Below are 21,111 nucleotides of genomic sequence, written 5' to 3' on the forward strand. Positions count from 1 at the left end.
TTATGGGGTAACCTCATTCCCATGCAAGTTTATGAAAAAATTCCACTGGGAATCACATAAACACCTTTGGGTGAAATGTCTCCTCTCCCTGAGCCTGAGCTGTATCACCTTCCCTCAGCCATCCCTGGCACCTTGTAGTTTGGAATCATGGAAAGATTATTGATCTCTGATTATTGATCACAGAGATCCATTTATCTGTCTCCTGCTCAGTCAGGAATTGGTCTCTGCTCTGGTTCTCACAGTCAGCCCTGAGGAAAGGAAAAGGAGCAACGTTCCTCCTCTGTTAGCAGTGTGTGTCTGTAATTAACCACACAAGCTGCAAGGGTTGGTTTTGATAAAAAGAAATCACAGAATACTCAACTTTGGAAGAGATCTTCAAGCTCATCCAGTCCCAGCATCACCCAGCACCACCAGCATCACCCCAAACCTTGTCCCCAAGGGCCACATCCAGACTGCTGAATAATTCCAGAGATGGTGACTGCAGACCTCCCTGGGGAATTCACTCCAACACCTGACCACTCTTTGAAAGGAAAAAAACTCTTCTAATCTTCAATCCAAACCTGTCCTGACAAAATTGAGGCAATTTCCTCTCATCCTTTCCTTTGGGACACAGCAGCAGAAGCTGACCCCCCTCCCTGCCCCTCCTGTCAGGGAGTTGTGCAGAGCCACGAGGTCCCCCCTGATCCTCCTTTTCTCCAGTCTCAGCCCCTTCCCAACTCCCTCAGGAAATGTTTTCCAGACCCTTCACCAACCCAACAAGATGAAGACTTACACACTAATGATAATAATGAATAAAACAACGTTTTCTCTCAGCTGAAGAACAGAGAAACACGCGAGCACAGAACAACACCAGAGGGCCACAAGCAAAGAAAACTTGTCAGGTTTCATCATGAATGGCTCAATTAGTGACAGCAGGTAATGGTACAAAGTATTTGGACTTACGTAAGGACATAATTGACACTCACTATGCAGTGAGGCCGTGACGAACGGCTGTTGTGCACGATGGTGGCGTAGCTCTGCACCCACACCCAGCCTCCCTGCTTGGACAGCAGCCTGTAGTATTTGGTGGTCACTTGGCCTTTCACCAGCACTGTGGACACAAGAAAAAAAAAAAATTAAATATTCATGTTTTTTGGATTCATGGCTGCTGCCTGGAGAGGTTTATTTGTGAGCCAAGCGTTTTTGTCCCGGAATCGTGGAATTGATGAGGTTGGAAAAGACCTTTGAGGTTATTGAGTTCAACCTTCCTCTTCCTCCCAAAAAACTTTAAATAACCCCCTGTAAAATTATCTATCCTGCCCCTTTCTATAGATCTATAACACCACATAATTATTTATATTAAATTTTGTCTTAAATTTTGTCCTCCTTCTTCTCTGGATCACCTGTGGCCACATTCATCACAAACATAGCTTTAAATTTTCTAACTGCAAAAGAAAAGTTCAAGGCAGCAAAAGTATTTTGAACTGGACACAATTCTTTTGAAAGAAGGAGAGGAAATTGCCTCAAATTGTACCAGGGGAGGGGCAGATTGGAGATTGGAAAAGGAAATTTCCCTGGAATGAGCTGCCCAGGGAGGTTTGGAGTCGCTGTCTCTGGGAGTGCTCAGGAAGAGTCTGGATGTGGCTCTTGGGGACAGGGTTTGGGGTGAGGACTGCATTGTCCTGAAGGTCTTTTCCAACCCTGAGGATTCTGTGATTTTGAGATGTTTTCCACATTATCTGGAAGTACATCTCTCATATCTTGACAGATTATCGTGTATTTTGCAATGTTTTTTATTCTGTGACCTTTCTTTTCCTCTGTAAGCGTGAAGATTGATTTAAATGGGTAAAATTAAAAAATACTGTGGTGGTGAAACACCCAAACAAAGACAAGGACAGAGAGGGGAATCAGATATCTGATAAATCCACCAGCCATATAATCCTCCCTGAGCTATTTTGGATCCTCTGTGAACAAGGATGTTTTGGCAGGAGGTTGTGCTGTAACAGGAGTTGTGCAGCATCTCCAAATATTTAATCCAGCCACAAATATTCCTGGTTCAGTGCCAGGCCTTTATCTCAGGATTCACTAGAAGATAATGCCCAGCCTTTGAAGCTGGTTCTTCTCTGTGTGGCCTTGGATCATTCCTCTGGGAAACTCCATCTTCTTACTCTCCAGTACAGTTATTTATTGTAAATTAGGGAATCGTGGACTGAGCTAGCTGCACAAATTGTGTTCCAAAAAAGTGGGCAATGGCAGAAATCCCTTTGCATAAATATGATTAAGAAATGGAATCTAAACCTGCTGTCTTGTCAGTTTAAACCATTCCCCTTGTCCTGTCACTTTTTTGCCCATATAAAAGTCCCTCATCCATTTCCTTGTGGTACTGGAAGACTCAGGGAGGTCTCCCCACAATCTGGAGCATATGAACCACCTCTGCTTCCTCTCCTATTATTGCACATCCCAACATATTTAAACTTGCCTTCAATTCCAGTTTATCTCCCAAAGAAAATCAGCTCCAGGAGAGCTTGGACAGCACTGCCCAGGCTGGGATTGTTGGGGGGTCTGGGCAGGACTGGGATGGGACTGGATGATCCCTGTGGGTCCCTCCCAGCTCAGGATATTCCAAGATTACATGACCCTGCAGGACACTGAAAAACCCACCCTCCATGGCACCAAGCCACTGCTATTTGGGGTTTCAAATCTCTCTTAGTTATCAGCTTTTTGCCTCATTCTTGCTGCTGTCCCTTCCATTCCTACATTTCCACATAGAATTCTTTATGGGATGAGGGTGGGCAGGTGTACATATGGTTTAAAAAAATCATGAGGAGTATGTAAGTATGTAAACACACTGAGAAAATATGAAGATGTTTGTGCTTTTTAAGTGCAATTTATCACTGTGAGTTGAAAGTCTTGGAGTGGCTACTCAAAGATTCTGTTCTAAAAATATTAACAATTATCTCTATGCCAGAGTTTTACTATTTCTCAGTGTTCTATAATTGTGGGTGGTGCTCTGTAGTTGTGCTTCCCCATCCCTGGAAGTGTCCAAGACCAGGATGGACAAGGCTTGGAGCAACCTGGGATAGGAGATGTCCCTGCCCATGGCATGAGCAGGAATGAGATGATTTTCAAGACCCCTTCTAACCCAAACCATTCTGTGATTTTATGATTTGGTGATTCATTCTAAAATCCAAATGGTCCCATTCCAGGAAATGATCTTTACATTTTAGCACAGGCCATGTAACAGGTAATTTTTGGAACGTGGTCTGGGCTTTTCAGAACTAGTTCTTTGTGCTGGTTTAATGAGCACGTTTTCCTTGAGCTCAGAATACTTTGCTACACTCAGTCTTCCAAAAGAGAAATTAATTCTGCCATGGATCACTAACTATAACAAAGTTCTTCCGTGTGCTTTGGGACTAGTTTTGGCTTTCCTCCTCTCTCACTGATTTTTTTTAAATCCCTCTTTTAGCCCTGCTGTTAAGACAGTGTTTGAAAAGATGTGAAAAACTACTGAGAGCTACAGTGTTCAGCTTTCCTTCTTAATTATATGGATTAACCAGTATTTCTCCAGGGATGGGGGAGGATTCAGTGTCTCCTGCTTTTTTAGCAGTCTGGGGAAAGTCTGACCTTGGCTAAGGGACAGCAACTGAGACAGTGAGTGAGGTCAGCTTCCATCTGGCTCTGTGCTCAGCTGCCCTGTCTGATGCTGAAAAGGAAACCTCAGGAATGGGAGTGAGGCAAATCCACCCCAGACAATCTGTGCAGGCTCAGACTTCTTGGTGGCCTCTGCTGCAGCCCAAGGGGGAGGATTCTGTGGCTTTAGCCCTGGCCCTTGGATGTGCCCCCTGGAGCTGGGTGTTCCAGGGCTGGAGAAGGCTCTGGGCTGTCAGACAGGACTGCTTGAAAAGGCTCCACCAGGATCCTGGGCTTGTGGCTGGGAGTTCCCAGCCTGCACTGAAGGATTCCACTCCAAGAAATGGATTTCTTGGTTCCAGATCCTGGTGTGTCATGGGTCCAGCCCCTGGGAAAGGCACAGTGCCCAGCAGACTCTGGTTTGGTTTTTTTGTTTTGGGTTTTGGGTTTTTTTTTTTGACCACTTAAAATCTGGTGCTGCTTTGCCAGAAGGTTTGAGTGCTGGCAAAGCCGAGGCAGACCCAACAGCAGAGATGGTGGGACTGTGCTTTTCTGTAAAATAACCCTATAAATCCATGGGGTGACTTCCAAGGAACAGGAGAAGGATTTGGCTTAGACCTGAATCCTGTTCAAGCTCCTGAGGGAGGATCAGGGATGTTGCAACACGTGGGATGCCCAAAATCCCCCTCACAATGGCACAAACAAAGGGATTTCTCCCAGGGCACAGAGATATTTTGTCTGTACTCAAACTCTGTATTTTAGGGCCTCCTTATTTGTGTGGCCACATTTCAGGGCAAACCCTGTCTGTATGAAAGGGGCTCTAGGAATAAATAACACCACTTCCAATGCCACAAATGTTTTCCTGGAGCTGGAAGCCAATCAAATGTTTCAAGCAGGAAACTCTCTTTGCTGCCAGCACACCTTAGGCAAATATTCATATCTACATTTCCCTCCTAGCTTCATGGATTTGTTCTATCCCTCCTAACTTGTTCCCCTCACTGTTTCCTTTGTTTTATTCTCTGTGCTGCCTCACTCTGAATTCAGCTGCTTCAGTTCTTCAGTTTGGGATTTTTTTTCCTCTTAAAAAAAGCAAATGGTTATCCTAGTTTAGGGTTGCCTATATATTTTTTTTCCCCCTTAATACCCTTATTAGGTGTAAGATGTTTCTCTTTGGATTTCTGCATCAGGTGACACTTCATCATCAGGTTACTTTATAGAATGGTACAACAAACCTGCCAACCTTTCACTGCTCATGTTCCTGAGCCCTTTGCTGATGGATGCTGGGGGAGCTCTCATAGTGCTCCCCAGAGGGACTTTCTGCACTCTACATCTGGTTTAATAATTCCCATTACTTGGTATTCCAACCCTGACCCTGCACTGTTCCCACTGCTGCCCAAGCATTACTCATTATTTTCTGCTTCTTGAGATTTATCTGCTTTCATAAATTCCTATGCATGGCTCGCATTTTTCTTCTGTTATTAAAATTTACAGTAATTTATCTTTAATCTACAGAACCGTTCTTAGTATCCTATTTGGCTGAGGGTGGTTTGTTTTGTTTTTTTTTGCTTGTGAAAGGATGTGGTGGGTAACTCAGTGAACATGATTTGTCTCTTCATTTAAAACTCCAGTCGTACATGGATCAAAGTGGCAGCCACAGAATTATCCATCCTACTACTCTGAAGTGGAAAACTGTTTTCCAGAGCTGCTTGTGGCTGTGGTGGCATCATCTCTGTGCTGGTTGATGAAGGTATTTCAAACAGCCTGCTGAAAATTCTGAGTTCATTTTGAACAGGTCAACACTCACATCCACATGCAGATGTCACCACTACACAGAGGGTGTCCCTGACAGGATATTCCATGTGCTCTGGTCATTCCTTTTCCCAGTTATCAGTGTTCCAGGGTGCTCAATAATATTTTGGTAAATCTGAACTCGCTGTACATATCAGTTTTTGCTTCCCCAGTGGAATTCAGCACTTGGAATTTCAGATTGGATTTGCCAAACACAGCTACAACCTCTTTGACATTCCAGAGCCTCATGAGCAGCACACACTAAGAGAAGAAGGAAGCCTAAAAGAAGGATTTGACTCTGGCTGCTTCCAGCCTACAGGAGCAATCTGGAAAAAAAATTCCCTGACATTGGTTTTTGGATGTCATCTTTGCCTCGTATGGGCTGCAGCAAACTGGAGCCAAATCCAGAGTTCAGCCATCCCCTCAATTTGCTTTTCAAATTAATGTGCTACTGAATGAACTCCTTCCCAGATCCAGATGTTTGAAGATATGATTAGTGACTCTGTTGGAAGATGGGAAATTATTAAATGTGTCATTTTTTTCCTGACAATCCATTCTCCGAACCTCATCCACATGCTACTAATGAATGTCCCTCCAAGGAGTTTTTGGGATTGCATTCCCTTCAAACACAGGATGATTATTACTAACATATTTCAGAGGAATGCAGAGCTGCTGCAGAGTTTTTCTTTTAACAGCAGAGGCTGGTGAAGTTCAGATTTTCCCCTCTCATTTACTTGCTCTTCTGGTTTTCTTTTCCTTCAAGAGATTGCCATCCAGAATCAATTCCAACTATTTAAAATAGCCTGGATCCCCTAAGTACAGAGACAAAACTGGCCAAATAAGTTGGTTTGGGTGTTGTTTTTTTAGTTTTTGGAAGCACAGCATATTGACTATCCAGCTAATTTACACAATTAATGGTTTCCTTAAGTGATAGCCAAGAACTTTTGAAGATCTATCTCCAATCAAGATTTGGAAAGGGTTTTTTTTTTTTTCTGCTTTCCAGCATGGTGCTTGTTGCCTGCAGAACTTCTCACTGTACTCAACATACTCCACAGAATCCCAGAATGGTTTGGTGTGGAAGAAACTTAAAAAATTATCCAGTGACACCCCATCCATGGGGACACCTCCCACTGTCCCAAACTGCTCCAGTCCCAGTGTCCAACCTGGAACTGAACATTCCAGGGATCCAGGGGCAGCCACAGCAAATCTGGGAATTCCATCCCAGCCCCTCCCGGGGCACAATTTCATCCTAATATCCAAACTAAATCTATTTATGTCAGTTTGAAGCCAGTCCCTGTGTCCTGTCCCTCCATCCCTTGGGAATTGTCTCTCTCCATGTTTCCTGCAGCTCCTTCAGGCCCTGCAAGGCCACACTGAGCTCAGCCAAAGCTTCTCCTGTGCAGGTGAACAATCCCAGCTGTGCCAGCCTTTCCTGCCAGCAGAGCTGCTCCATCCTCTGCTCATCCTGCTGCCTCCATGGGCTCTCTGCAGTGTTTTATTTTTCCATCCAGCAGCTCCAGGTCCCCCCTGTGCCCAGCCCAGGTACTCACACAGGTGGTGAGCGTATCGCAGGTGGAAAACGTCGCAGCCGTGGACGTGGTGGTAGAGGGTTTTTTCTATCAGATCCTGGGGTTCATATCCAGTTAATTCTGTGACCCTGGAAAAGGAAAAAATCCGCAATAAACAAAATCTCTAGGAATATTCAGTTTCATGAACCCAACATTTGATTATGCCAACAGATCAGTGCCTGAAAACAGCGGAACAAAATGTTAGTTTTGGAAACAGAACCTTCGGCTTTGCAAGAAAAGAAATCCTTTCAGCCCAGCCAGAGCAAGGTGCAGCTTTTCCCTGGTACACCCAGGCAGGAAAAAGAGCTCTTTTACTGATTTCCACCTTGGGCTTTTGCCACTGCAATGCAGGATCCTTTGCACAAAGTTCCACTCGAGGAGCTGCTCATGAAACAATAAAACCTCTCTTGTGGGCTGCTGAGACTTTTTCATTTGCTTTTGCAAAGCTACAAGTGTGGAGGGTGTGTTGGGCCACATGTGACCATGGCCTGTGAAGAAATCCAGGCTGGTGCCTAACAGGAGAAAAAAAGCAGGAGCTTATTCCAGCTGAGAATGTGGAAAGACAAGGAGGTGTGAAGACCACAGGGTGAGGAAAGGAAAGCTGAGGCAAGATTTAAAAAATAAAAAAAAATAACCCAGAAGTAGAAGAATAGAAGGAATTCAAAACAGCAGCATCTCTGCAGATGTCAAAGAATCACATTCAGAGGTCAGACTTACACTGGGTCAGACCTGAAGAGTCAAACTTCATGTTTCAAGTGGACTTTTAAAAAATTTAATTAAGGAAAAAATAGTCCTTAAAGTACAATGTGCCACTCAACCAAACTGTGACTTGTTTACCCAGGATTGTTGGGGTGGGGGTTGTGATATCCTGGGTTTTCCTTGCCTAAAAAAGGCAGAACAGTAAGGAAAGTCCACAGTGACAAGTGGCACAGTCCCTTAGCAGGTGTGTGACAGTAAAATTGTCCCTGCTGAGGATCCACTGCAGCAGCAGAGGCATCTGCACATCTTAATTCCAGTTTTACCTGAGACTAACTCTAGCCTAGGTCTGTGGACTGAAATATTTACAAAGTTGGGGTGTCCTAGGGGTGCTCTAGGAGGTTGTTCTCCACTTTAGATGGAAGGAATCCAGTTTAAATGCCCCAAACCTCTTCAAGCCATGAACTGAGCAGAGAGGGTCAGGACATGGACTTCAAAAGGATCCTCCTGGTGTGAACTTGAGCCCTGGTGAGGATGTGGCACCAGAGATAACACAGGAATATCCATAGAATGAACAGGGGGTCCCAAGCCATACCTGTCATTGTGGGATTGCACATAATGTACATTTTGATTAGTTTTTTTTTAATTTTTTGGCTATTGTGCATCTTTTGTACTCACACCCTGGCTCTAACCAGCCCAGAGACTGAGGGCATCCTGCTTGAGAGGGCTGAGGGCTTGGATTCTTCTGAAGGACAGCAGAATCAAAATGCCTTTGAATAGATATTTCTCCTCTGCAGGGTGTGCTCATCCCAAATTCTCATATAAACCAATCAGGGTCATGAAATACTGGTGGAAGATCCTGCTGAGGTTTCAATTCTCCTTCTAATTTCAGTGCACTTAAAATCAGGGTGGCAGCTCCATCCTGCCCTTTAGTGGGATAAAAACAAAAAAAAAAGATCATCCAAACTCAGCCAAAGCTCCACAAACCCGAGCCAGGGTTTCATTTTCCCAAAGGTGCAATCTCACTTTGAAGCTGGTGACAAAAACAAAACAAAAAAAAAAACAAAACAAAAAAAACCCCCTATCATTGACAGTTCCTAGGACACCCAGATTTTGGAAAAGCTTGACTCTGGAAATAAACTCAGTGTTTTTACTTCTTTAACATGAAATCAATGCCTCAAGCAGCCTGGGCACTCACCCAGGGATCAGCTCTGCTCTCTTGGGTTCTTCAAAGTCTTTTTAAACCCCCTGGCAATGAATGCACCACAAAAATCAGGGTGAGCAGCTCACTTTGGAGGGAAGTGACTTCTCCTCCTTCCAGTGACCTCAGTGAATGAACTCCTGTGTGCTTTATGTTGTGTCAGGTGTCTGGAAAGGGATTTTTGAGCTGCTCCTTCTCTTGGCTTTCATGCTGTCTGCTGTGACTGTTACATCTCAAGATCCATCCCCTTGTATGGAAACCAGAACCAAGCCTGAAACCAGTTTTTCCTAACTCCTAATACACCCCTGATTTGAGCAAATACAGTTTGGTTTGCTCAGCTGGGACAGCAAAAAGCTTTGGTGGAGCTGAATTCCCCTGCCTGTCCCATGTGTGGATGACACCCATCTGCTCCTTGGTAAACACAGCTCTGGGTCTGTCCCTGCTCCTGTCAACACCTCTGCTTGTTCTGTGGCCTTTGAAGACACTTCTGTCTGCAGGCAGTTCCTCCCAGGCACATCATTTCCTTTTCCCCACATGCAAGGACGTGTCGCTGAACCCCCCGTGCTCCTTTGTAGCCGCGGCACGAAGCGACGCGTGCCAAAAAAATTGGGGAAGGGTTCCAGAAACAACGAGTTCTTTGTGTCCCAGCAGCTGATGGAGCCACTGTCTCCTGGGCTGAGCACGGAGAAAAGCCTCTTCTGGCATGGTTGAGCTCCACTCTCTTGGAGACAGAGGTTTTCTCATATATTCACTGCAGGAATATATTCCCTGCAAATCCAGCGTGCCAGGGAAATGGGGAATGTGGGACACGCAGGAAAGGATTTTTGAAGAATGATCATTTTGTCAATGCTTTGTGTGTTTGGGGTTTTTCCCTTCAAAGTATTGTATCCTACAATGTATCTGCTCCAAAACCAGAGAAATGAATTTCAGTTCTGGTTCTGTGCTCATCTGAGCTCCATCAGCTGAAGTGGAGGCAGGGCTCAGCTGTTTTTCCCAAAATTTTGTTTCAGAAGGTCCTGGTTTTGTGTGTAGGAAATAATGGAACTAATTTCCCTTCTAACAACACCATTATTAGTGTTGGTTTCATGGTTAAAGCATTACACTAAAATACAAAACTCTCTTTCCTTACTGCTCTCTCAAAACTTTCTGCCAGTTGTTTGATCTCAGTATTCCACTTTTGAGGTTGGTTTTGGAGTTGTTTTTTTTTTTTGTACATCTTCATTCTTTTTGCTGGCTTTGTATGATAAAATTTGTGTCTTTTCAGGTAAAAAAGGTTATCACTGCACTTGTGACCAACCCTCCCAGCAAGAAGCTTTCAGCTGACCCTAAAAGTGCAGGTAACTCCAGGTTAAATTGGACAAGCTCTTATTTCTTGGCATTCCAGACAAAGTCTGGTTTATCCAGCTGCCTGAAAGGCTTTGAAGGCTCTGAGTCCCAGATCTTGAACTGCTCCATTTTTTTTTTTTTTCCTGGATGTTTTAACCTGTTTAGAAAGCTCAGCAGTTCAAGCAATGCTGGAGATGAAAGAGCTGCTCACCTGGAATCGAGGAATATCAGCTTTAAATCCAAACTGGCTCTGAACATAAACATGTTGCTGTGGAGCTTGATCTCAGTGATTGCACTGGGAGGCAGAGACTGCCCCACAGCCACCAGCCCAACAATTTGGTAGCAGGAGTCATACAGGGACATATCCAACATGTACTGACGGATCTTCAGGTAGCCACTGCAGTGGATCACCTGGAAAAAGGGAAAAACACCCTCAGGATGGGATGGAAAACCCCCAAATCTGCTGCCCACCCAGTCTCAAGGAGCTTATTTTCCTCCATAATAAATTCTGGCTCATCTGTGATTGCAGTTAAATCATAAATAGAGATTAAGATTCGGTAAATGCAGTTTGGTGCTTGCTGACAGCATGATTAATCCAGGATTGAAGCACCTCCTCTCTGGGGATTGCCTAATTGCTTTCTAATTAATACTTTAAGCTCCTTGATACAGATTTCATGTAGATACAGCCAGAAATCCTGTTCATTGAGGAAAAAAATCTGGAAGTTGCTTTTTAAAAAAATGTCCATCTCTCTCCTACACATACTCAAAGATTAATAAAAATATTTACATTATAATGAGCTATTATTCTGATATAAATAAAGGCACTTTTAAAAAGGTACTTTAAAATCCCAGTGGGTATTGATGTATCACAACACAATAAAAATTAACTGATGTTTATGCAAATACACAAGAAATGAGTTTGAAATTCTCTGCACAAGTTCAGAGGAGTTTTTTTATTTGACATGTGACCAAGCCCAAGGTCCTGAGCTCAGATTTCGGGATCCCTGGGTACAATTGCTGTTCACAGAGGTGATAATGACAGTGTTAGACTGTAAAAATTCAGTGTCAGCTGAAGGGGAGGGGGAAATGTAACTTGGGGACTGTTCCAGGCCAGAAGATTTATTTAGTGCTCAGAAATCATCCATGCCCCTGCCAATTTTCTGGTTCAAGCAGCAGGAATATCACATCCTTTAGCTGCAATTCTCTGTTTGGTTTTTCACTGTGTCCTGTGGAAAGGAATTAATTTTCAGTGTATTTAGTGCTCTAAACAACCTACCAAACATCACCTGGGAACAGGTTCCTCCTGCTCAACCTTCCTCCTCTCCAGTGAGTTAAAAGTTTAGCAAAAGCACAGTAACATCTCTCAGCAGATCTCAATCCCCCCATCACTTGCTCCATGAGTTTTTTCTGTGCTTCAGCTAATGAGGTGATCTCTTAAAAATTAAGTCCTGCCTTTAAGCACAGTCAAATGGAATAAATTTAGGCCAACATCTCTCCAGATGAAAGAATCCTTTGATTTTTCACTGTGCAAACTTAATAGTGAGCAAAGAAAGAGATGCCTCTGATTAACAGGGATAATTGGGAATTAAAAAAACCCCAAACCCCCAAAGCCACGTGGAGATCCCAGGATTAGAAGCTCTACTCTTTCAGCTGATTTCAGATTCAGCTTTGGGACAGAACCATTTTTGCTGGGGAGCAGCTGAGCAAACAGGGCTCAGTGTAATGAGGAATTATCAGTGCAGCCAGGTAGGGAGGAGTGCAAACAGGCAGAGCCATGTCTGCACATTCCTGCACAGAGCTCTGCTCCTCCTCCTGCCATGGATTTTTGGGATTTGAGTGACTCACAGTGAATCCCCACCAGAGTGAAGGGAATGACCCTCCCTGATGGAGGCAGAGCTGACCTGGGCAGCTCAAAGAGCAGCAAAGCTGAAAAGAAAAACTACCTGTAAATCTGGAAATACTACAGCTACTGCAAAGCTGGAAATAAAAAAATATTGCAAATAAGAAAATAAAAACTAATGCACATCTGAAAATAAAAACTACTTCAAATCTGAAAATAAAAACTATTGCAAATCTGAAAAGCTACCTGTAAAACTGAAAATTAAAAACTACTGCAAAGCTGAAAATAAAAAATTATTGCAAATCTGAAAATAAAAACTAATGCACATCTGAAAATAAAAACTACTTCAAATCTGAAAATAAAAGCTATTGCAAATCTGAAAATAAAAACTATTGCAAACCTGAAAAGCTACCTGCACATCTGAGAATAAAAACTACTGCAAAGCTGAAAATAAAAGCTACTGCAAATCTGAGAATAAAAAGTTACTGCAAAGCTGCAAATGAAACTCTGCTGTAAAGGTGAAAATAAAAAACTATTGCGAATCTGAAAAGAAAAGCTACCTGTACATCTGAAAATAAACACTACTGCAAAGCTGAAAATAAAAACTGCTGCAAATGTGAAAATAAAAACTGCCTCTTAGAATGAAAATAAAAAACTACTGCAAATATGAGAACAAAAAGTTACTGCAAAGCTGCAAATAAAAACCTGCTGCAAAGTTGAAAATAATAAAAAACTATTCCAAATCTGAAAAGAAAAGCTACCTGCACATCTGAAATAAAAACTACTGCAAATGTGAAAATAAAAACTGCCTGAAAAGATGAAAATAAAAGCTACTGCAAATCTGAGGATAAAAAACTACTGCAAAACTGAAAAATAACTACTCAAATTACAGCTGTTATTCTACGACTTCAGCATTTGCTGTGGCTTCTGATTTCATGTCATAAATTATAAAAATCCCACAAAGTGTAAGATTTATAAACAGACTTGGGGGTTTAGTACAGTTCCAGCCTGAGGTGATGGCAGTGGTTGGGATTTTTTAGTGTTGAGGCCAAGGGGTGCCTTGTGCAAGTGGGTGGGATGTGGAAAATTTCCAAATTCCTGTGCCTGGGTTCCTGCCTCACCTGCCTCCTGTTCCATGGGGGAAGGAGAATGAGCTGAGTGCTCTCCTGGCAGCTCCAGATAATCCCCAAGATGTGCCACAAAATTGAAATTTCTATTACTGAGGGCATTTTGGGGATCTTTTTTGATTCTATTCCTCACCAACTTTGCTCTCAGCTACACACAGATGTAAAAATAAACCCACCCCCCCCCCCCAAACAAACACCTAAAGAAATAAACTTGTCAATTGTCAAATATTTCAGAGGTGGAAAAGTGATTTGTGTCCATTACCTTGTAGCCACTGCACGTCAGGCCTGCATTCCTCTTGGCCAGGACACACTTCATCCTCAGGAAAAAGGATCTCTCAATTTCATATTCTGAAAGAAAGCACACTGCTGATTTATTCCTGGCTTTATTCTTTACTTTGAGATCCCAAATCTGCCCTTAGCATTGCCTTTCCCAGAGGTGTTGGTGTTTCAGATTTAGGCAGGAGCAGAAATCAGCAATTCTTTCCCATCCCCTCTCGGAGTTCAGGATTTATTTCAATTTTTTCTTGTGAAATTTGGGCAACTCAGAACGATTCAGTCTCTGAATTTCTGGTTTTACCACCCTTGACAAGGAATTCTGTTTGTTCTAAACAGCTGACACCAGTTCTTATTGGTAACAGGATGGAAAATTGTCCTTAAATTAATTAAAGGAATCTCCAAAATAACAACAGAATGAGAAACAAAGAAATCCAGTGGGTTTGGAGTAATTTCAGTGCACGTGGTTGGTCCTGCCCAGACCTTTTGAGCTCCATGTGCAGTGTCTTTATCTGACTTCCAAAACTATCCTGGGAGGGTTTTTTTAAACAAATCTCTTCAGGGATAACCTCCAAAAAGGTTTAAAGTTCATGTGGTCATTGCTCAGGTGCACACAGACTTTCTGCTGAGAATATGAGGCAGGAATATTCTGATAAAATATATTATTATTATTATTATTATTATTATTATTATTATTATTATTACTATCTGTAATTACTCTCAATAACAGTTCAGACACCACGAATAATTCTGATTTTTTTACTGAATGTTGCAGTTTGGCAGAACTCTTTTAGGACAAGAAAGAAAACCCATTTTCTTTCTTCCAAGAAAACTGTGAATAGGAAAATCAGGGAAGCAGAAGGATTCTCAATTCCCCACAGGACTGGATGTCATCTGTTGGGATCTTTTTAAAAACCCTGGGCTCTGCTGGAGCAGGGAGGAGGCAAAACCCTTCCCAAAACCACCTGGATGTGCAAGACTGAGAATTAATATCACAATTAATTACTTTTCTTATTAACTTTGACAGTGTGACCTCCCCCAAAAGTAAAAAGTGAAATAAAAAATAAAAAATTTGCAATTGTAAAGCTGATTGAATGGGAAATAGAGTCCTGGAATCCTGCTGGATGCTGCCACAACCATCAGCACAAAGCAAAACTCAAATATCACATCACTCTGCACCTGGTGCAATAAAGATTCTCCATCTGATGAGGATGATGTGGAAAATGGGGTACTTGGAGGTTTAGAAAATAAGGAGAAACTGAATATTCAAATAGGGGAAATCACAGTTAATTTTGGAAAAAATGGGAAAAAATAACAACATGCAGCATCTGGATTTAGTAATGAAATTATTGATATCTCTGGGGTTATTTCAAGCAAATGTGTGAGCCCAGAGAGAATTTGGGTTGTCAAGAGGGTAAAAGAGGTAAAAGAAAGAAACCCAGTGAAGTTCTGCCAGTTCTTAAAGGTCAAGAGATCTCTGAGTTAGGCACATAGATATGAATGTCAAAAGAGAAAATAATGAACAACAAAGTGTTATGACTGAACCACAATGTAAGAAATGCTAAAGGAAAATAAGCTTATTAATTATTAGAATTATCTAACAACTGAAGCTTTGACACTATTGTTTAATTATTCAAGAATGTTAATTATCTAAATACATCATTGGAAGTGATGTAAACACCTTTCCTATGAGTGTTTAAAAATGTTAAAAGGTCTATGTATAAACTATTATGTTCATTATAGAGAAAAGGTGAAACCAACACATTGCTGATGAAGAATGAGAACCAAAATATTGCTGGAGAGAGCAGCAAGTCTTACAGAGAAATTCCAGCTGGAGCTGGAATGATTCTTGTGAGTCACTTCCAGCTCTGCTATTCTATTCTATTCTATTCTATTCTATTCTATTCTATTCTATTCTATTCTATTCTATTCTATTCTATTCTATTCTATTCTATTCTATTCTATTCTATTCTATTCTATTCTATTCCATTCCATTCCATTCCATTCCATTCTATTTCCTATCCTATCCTATTTCTATTCTTATTTCTACTTCTATTTCTATTTCTATCTATTTCTATTTCTATTTCTATTTCTATTTCTATTTCTATTTCTATTTCTATTTCTATTTCTATTTCTATTTCTATTTCTATTTCTATTTCTATTTCTATTTCTATTTCTATTTCTATTTCTATTTCTATTTCTATTTCTATTTCTATTTCTTTCTATTCCAGTGGATTTCCCACCCCTGGCAGTGCCCAAGGCCAGGTTGGACATTGGGATTTGGACCAGCCTGGGACAGTGGGAGGTGTCCTTGCCCACTGGATAAGCTTTAAGGTCCCTTCCAACCCAAACCACTCCATGATTTTGTGATTCAGGGCCCATATCCATATCCAGGATGTCCATTTCAAATGCACCACTGTTTATTTTTTACCCAAATCCATGTTTCCCTTATCACAGTCATCAAAGTTTTTCTGTTCTAACAATTAATTCTATTTTATTCATTATTTCCCTACTGCCTGCTCAGCTTACAGAGCTCCCCCCCTGAATAGGAGGAGCTCAGCAGATTCAGTCAAAGCCATAAATGAGACAGAAATTAAATGGATTTATTCAGATTTATCCAAACACCCTCCCAGAGCTGAAACACAGTGACCTGGGAATAGGAACACACACAATCCTTGCTGCTGTGGACACAGAGAAATTGTATTTCTTTCCCAGAGCACCATTTCTACAAAGTGTCTCCTCTCCATTAATCCCTTTTCTTTTATTAGAATATCCTGCAATACAGTTTGAGTTTAAGGCAAGAATAAACCAGCTTCTTTCTCCTTCACAGATCTATATTTTCACAAACAGAATAAATGCCATGGTAAAGAAAATGAGTTTTGATATCTTGGATGAAGAATTTGTGCATTTGTTCACTCCCTTTGCACGACTGCCAAGCAGGATTGTCTGAGCATTTCTGTGAAATTATGGTTCAGTTTATGGAAACCAGGATTGTCCATCCCTAGAGGAGCAACTCTGAAATCCATCTCTGCTTTCCAATCCATCTTTAATGTCTTTGGACAGAAAACACCCACAGAATCCTGTGGTTGCTCAATGGAGTGAGAAAAAAAGATCACCAGGAATTATTTTTCACCTCTCATGCCTTTGTTTTCTCTGAGGTAAAAGCTGCTCTTTTATTTCCCATTTCCAGATTTTGGCATCAGCAAAATATGACCCTGCTCTGTTGCAGAACCACTTTGGAAAAGAATATTCCTAAAACTTTAGGAATGGGGCATCTCTGTCACTACACACAGAAAAAAAAAAAAAAAAAAAAAAAAAAAAAAAAAAAAAAAAAAAAAAAAAAAAAAAAAAAAGGTGAAGCATTAAAACTGGGAACTCTTGCCATAGTCAGTGATTAGTGATTATTATTATTATTATTATTATTGTGTTTTATAGTTTGTGAGTTTTACCGTATTTTAAGTTATCAAGTTAAAAATTGCGATGTTTTAATAAGGCTTTTTAAGGGTTAACTGATTCATTAAAAACAAACACTTCATTTCTTTTTATTTTTAACTTAATAATTAAACACTTGTGATTTGTAACATGGATTTTTTATTTAATTGGATTGAATCCAAGATTACTTAGATGTATGAAGAAGAAGGGGAAGAAGGAGAAAACTTTTGTTTTAAAACTTTTATCTAGCTTTTTATACATTGCTACATTTTAACACTTTAAATTTTACATTTTTTACTATGTGATACTACACACTTTTATTCAAATTACAGACTTGTGATTTTAGTTTCATTATTTCATTTTGGAAGCTTTTTAAAAGGCTGTAATTTTTGGGGGAGTTTGTGCTTAACAGCACAAAAAGTCTAAAATTCTCAGTTTCTAGGGTTCCAATTATTCCAATTATTAATATTGATGATGATGATGATGGTAACTTATTATTATTGATAAATTATTACTATTATTATTATTATTATTATTATTATTATTATTATTATTATTATTATTATTATTATTATTATTATTAGTGATAACCTGTCCCCATGTCCCTGCTGGACTATTCTACCATAGAAATACAGATAATAAAATCTGGATAACACATCAGTGCCCATCCCCCAGGCACTGTGCACATTTTTATCCCTTTCAGTTGTTTTTTTCTTTGGATCTGCTCTGTTCTGGGATGTCCCACGTGCTCTGCTGTTTTCCTGGTGGGATCTGCAGAACATCTGGGTCCCACAAGCTGGGAGAGCTTGGGAAGATCTCTGCTCATCTCTGGTGAGCACAAAGTTATGGATTTGTGAGAGACAGAAAGAATCCCAGAATGGTTTGGGTTGGAAAAAAATTAAAAATCACCCAGAGCCACCCCAGCCATGGGGACACCTCCCATTATCCCAACCCCAATGTCCAACCTGGAACATTCCAGGGATCCAGAGGCAGCCACAGCTGCTCTGGGAATTCCATCCCAGCCTCTCCCCACCCTCCCAGATAGGAATTCCTCCCCAAAATCCCTCCTATCCCTGTCCTTTGTCAGTTTAAAACCATTCCCCCTTGTCCTGTCACTCCCTGCCCTCCTAAATTCCTCTCCAGCTCTCCTGGAGGTTCTCAGGCACTGGAAAAGGCTCTGAGCTCTCCTGGAATCTCCTCTTCCCCAGGCTGAACAGAATCCAAGATGCCACAACTTCCATCCCTGAATTCTGAGCAAGGGGGACACCAAATTCTAAACCAAAAAAATGAGGTGTAGGGCTCATACAGAAGAGATGCCTGCAAAACAGAGGTTTGAGATAATCCCAGGAGGTGGAAATGCAGGATTGGCAAAAGGGGTTTGCAAACATCTTGATTTTCCCTGGAAATGCTTTGCTGTGCTAGAAAATCAACCAGGTCTGTTTTCAGCCCCTCCTGGAGTTCCAAACTTGCACAAAGTGTCCAAATTTCCTCCCCTTTTGGGTAGTTTGTTCTATTTCCTGCCTGTGTTCAGAATCCTGGCAGAGCTGCAGAGGGGAAATTCTCTATTATCATTCCTATCATATCCAGCTGACATTGCCTAAATTCTCCTTTGCTCCTGTAAGTGAAGCTTCCAAAGTTTTCCTGGGGAAGGAACTCAGCAGGAAAGGAAAAGAACAGATTTTTACAGTCTGAGACCCTCTGCTTTGGTTTATTTTGCTGTTAATTACCAATGAAAAGAGATGTTTTGATGAATTTTCAACAATTTTCCCTTTTTTCCATTTTTGTACATCAAAATTTATAATTTGTAAATTATAAAATGACAATTTCTACGTTTCTCAGATTTCAAGTAACCCCAACAAACAATGGCAATATTAAGCCACTACCTCTCAGTAATTGTTCTCCTGCAAAATATTTTTCAATTAATGAAAATTAAAATCCTTTCAATGTTGGCATTTTGCCCATGTGTACTAGAAAAATTTCTTCATAACTCCATGCAAAAAACATCTTGCCAGATGCAAAATTTTTCTACTCTCTTCCTTAAATATGAAGGAAAAGTCTGCACAGGGATTTTCTTCTTGGCTGAGGGAAACAGAGCCCTTAAAGCATCAAGTGGAGTGGAGAAAAGCTGACATAATGTATTCCACATTCCAGGCTGTAACTCATCATTTCAGAATTATCCAGTTGTTAGCAGAAACCTGGGATGGGCTGCAGGAATTCCCACATTTCTCTCCCTGCTCTGGGGAATGTTAATGAGCTGCTTTTACTGAGCCTCACTGTGTGAGTCAGCAAAATTTGGGGAGCTGTGGATGTGTTTTAAAGCTTTCAAATCCCAGGAAAAGCATCTGAAAGCAATAAGAGGCACAAATGTCTGACTGCAGACACACAGGGAAGGGCAGCATTGGTTAATTCCTTGACCTGGTTAACCTGCAGTGCAAATATTTTTTTTTTTATTTTCTTGTTTTCTTGCTCAAAGCAGCTGCCAGGACAAGAGATGGATGGTTTGGGAAGGGTTGCTGCCCTGCTGCATGTTTTAAACTGTGTTGTGAGCTGGGAAACAAAGATTTCTGCAAAAACAGTTTTTACAGGGAGACAGAGGAGCATCCCAGATGTTTTATTGCAATATAATTTGAGGCCTTAAGGTCCTGGTTGATCATGTTCATCTCTGCTTGTGTTGGCATTCCATTTTCCCTTCCAAGACCCTGCTGGATGTGATCCATAATCCTGGAGCAGCCCTCAGCACCCATTCCCTGAACCCCAGCCCCTATTTCAGTCTTATCCCAAGTGCTCCTCACCCTGGGGATGGATGGTGGAATCTCATCCCAAACCCCTGCCAGCCTGGTCCCCTCCCCAGGACAGAGCCAAAACTCTTTTAAGCTCAGCTCTGGCAGCTTGGATTGCCCTGGATATTTAGATTTAAACTCTGTGAGCTTCAATTTGGATATTTGGATGTTTGGATATTTGGATATTTGGATGTTTGGATGTTTGGATGTTTGGATGTTTGGATGTTTGGATATTTGGATATTTGGGTATTTGGATTTAAGCTCTGTGAGCTTCAGTTTGGATATTTGGATTCTTCTCTATGAGGAGAAGAAAGGGACAAACTCCTCACAGGTCTGCAGGAAATTCTGGAGCTGCTGTTGGTCCACCTCACCCCGAGTGCTGTTTTGGGGTGTTTTGGGTGCCACCATAGGAAAAAAAACCCTAAAATCTCTCAGAGACCCCAAAGGATGGACATGAAGATGGTGAAAGGTCTGGAGGGGTGACACAAGGAGAGGGCACCTGGAATGTCCAGCTGGAGCAGAGGAAGCTGAGGGGAAATTGATGCTGGGAAGATTTGGGCTGAAATTTGTGCCCTCAGAAGGGATCTCAGCTCTGTCTGGAGAAGTTTCCTCCTCAGGAAATGGGAAATGTGGGAATCCATTCCAAGTACTTCTACCAGGCTTGTGTGGGAGAAAATATAAGGAAGATATAAAATTATTTGGGAGAATCTAAAGGATGAGGAAGGGTCTGGAAGGGAAGGGGAGAGGATGAGGGACCTTGGAATGTCCAGCTGGAGGAGACTGAGGGGAAATTCCTCAAGGGTTGCAGCTCCAGAACAGATCCAGCTCCCATCTCTGCTCTGGGACAGCACCAGGGAATGGCTGGAGCTGGGCAAAAGGAGATTTAAGAGGATATTTAGAAAAAAATTCTTTCCCAGAGATTTTACCACACTCAGCTCTCTCAACACAGACTGGGAATTGCCTGCAGGGCTTGGATTTGTCCTTCCACCCTTGTTGGAATTAAAAATGCAGGGAATTTTCAGAACAGTGGCCTGTTTCTTGGGTTCAATCCAGGCTGTGCCCAGCAATGTGTGTTCTGTCCCCATCTGCTGACCCTGATCTCCTGGCACATATTCTCTGCTCATGGGCCATCTTTAAACCAGCTGGGCAATCATCTTTATCTTCCCACAGCCCATCCTCCCTCCAGGAGATATCTCCTGTTCATGGCCACTGAGTCCCAGGGCATGGCTGAGAAAATTCCATCATCCCACTGGGAGATGCTCCAGCCAGGGCAGGAGCCAAGCCTTTCCTACCCAGAGAAAAACTGACATTTGGACACCAAGGAACCTTCTTCCCACTGCATTCCAGAGGAAAACCAGAGCCTTGCACATCATCCCTGGAGCTTCAGAGGAAACTGCCCCTTCTCCAGGAGCACTGCTCCAGCTGAGCCACATCTGCCCCTGCAGGAGGATGCAGCACCATGGAATGGGAC

The 21,111-nt window shown here is 41.8% G+C and overlaps 2 protein-coding genes across 2 annotated transcripts in view; one reads left to right on the top strand and one right to left on the bottom strand.

Moving 5' to 3' along the window:
• SIM2 (SIM bHLH transcription factor 2) overlaps window positions 1–21,111 on the bottom strand; it is a 54,435-nt gene that overhangs the window by 9,864 nt on the left and 23,460 nt on the right. Inside the window, exons 6-9 of the mRNA XM_079312438.1 lie at window positions 13,418–13,503; window positions 10,400–10,599; window positions 6,948–7,054; window positions 943–1,090 (exon numbers count right to left, since the gene is read on the bottom strand). Coding sequence (XP_079168564.1) covers window positions 943–1,090; window positions 6,948–7,054; window positions 10,400–10,599; window positions 13,418–13,503 — 541 coding nt within the window. The remainder of the gene's footprint in view (window positions 1–942; window positions 1,091–6,947; window positions 7,055–10,399; window positions 10,600–13,417; window positions 13,504–21,111) is intronic.
• SETD4 (SET domain containing 4) overlaps window positions 7,903–21,111 on the top strand; it is a 242,220-nt gene continuing 229,011 nt past the window's right edge. Inside the window, exon 1 of the mRNA XM_079312539.1 lies at window positions 7,903–7,908. The gene's annotated coding sequence lies outside the window, so the exon portion shown is untranslated. The remainder of the gene's footprint in view (window positions 7,909–21,111) is intronic.

This window comes from Erithacus rubecula (genome assembly GCF_903797595.1).
Source record: "Erithacus rubecula genome assembly, chromosome: 1".
NCBI classification, from domain to species: Eukaryota; Metazoa; Chordata; class Aves; order Passeriformes; family Muscicapidae; genus Erithacus; species Erithacus rubecula.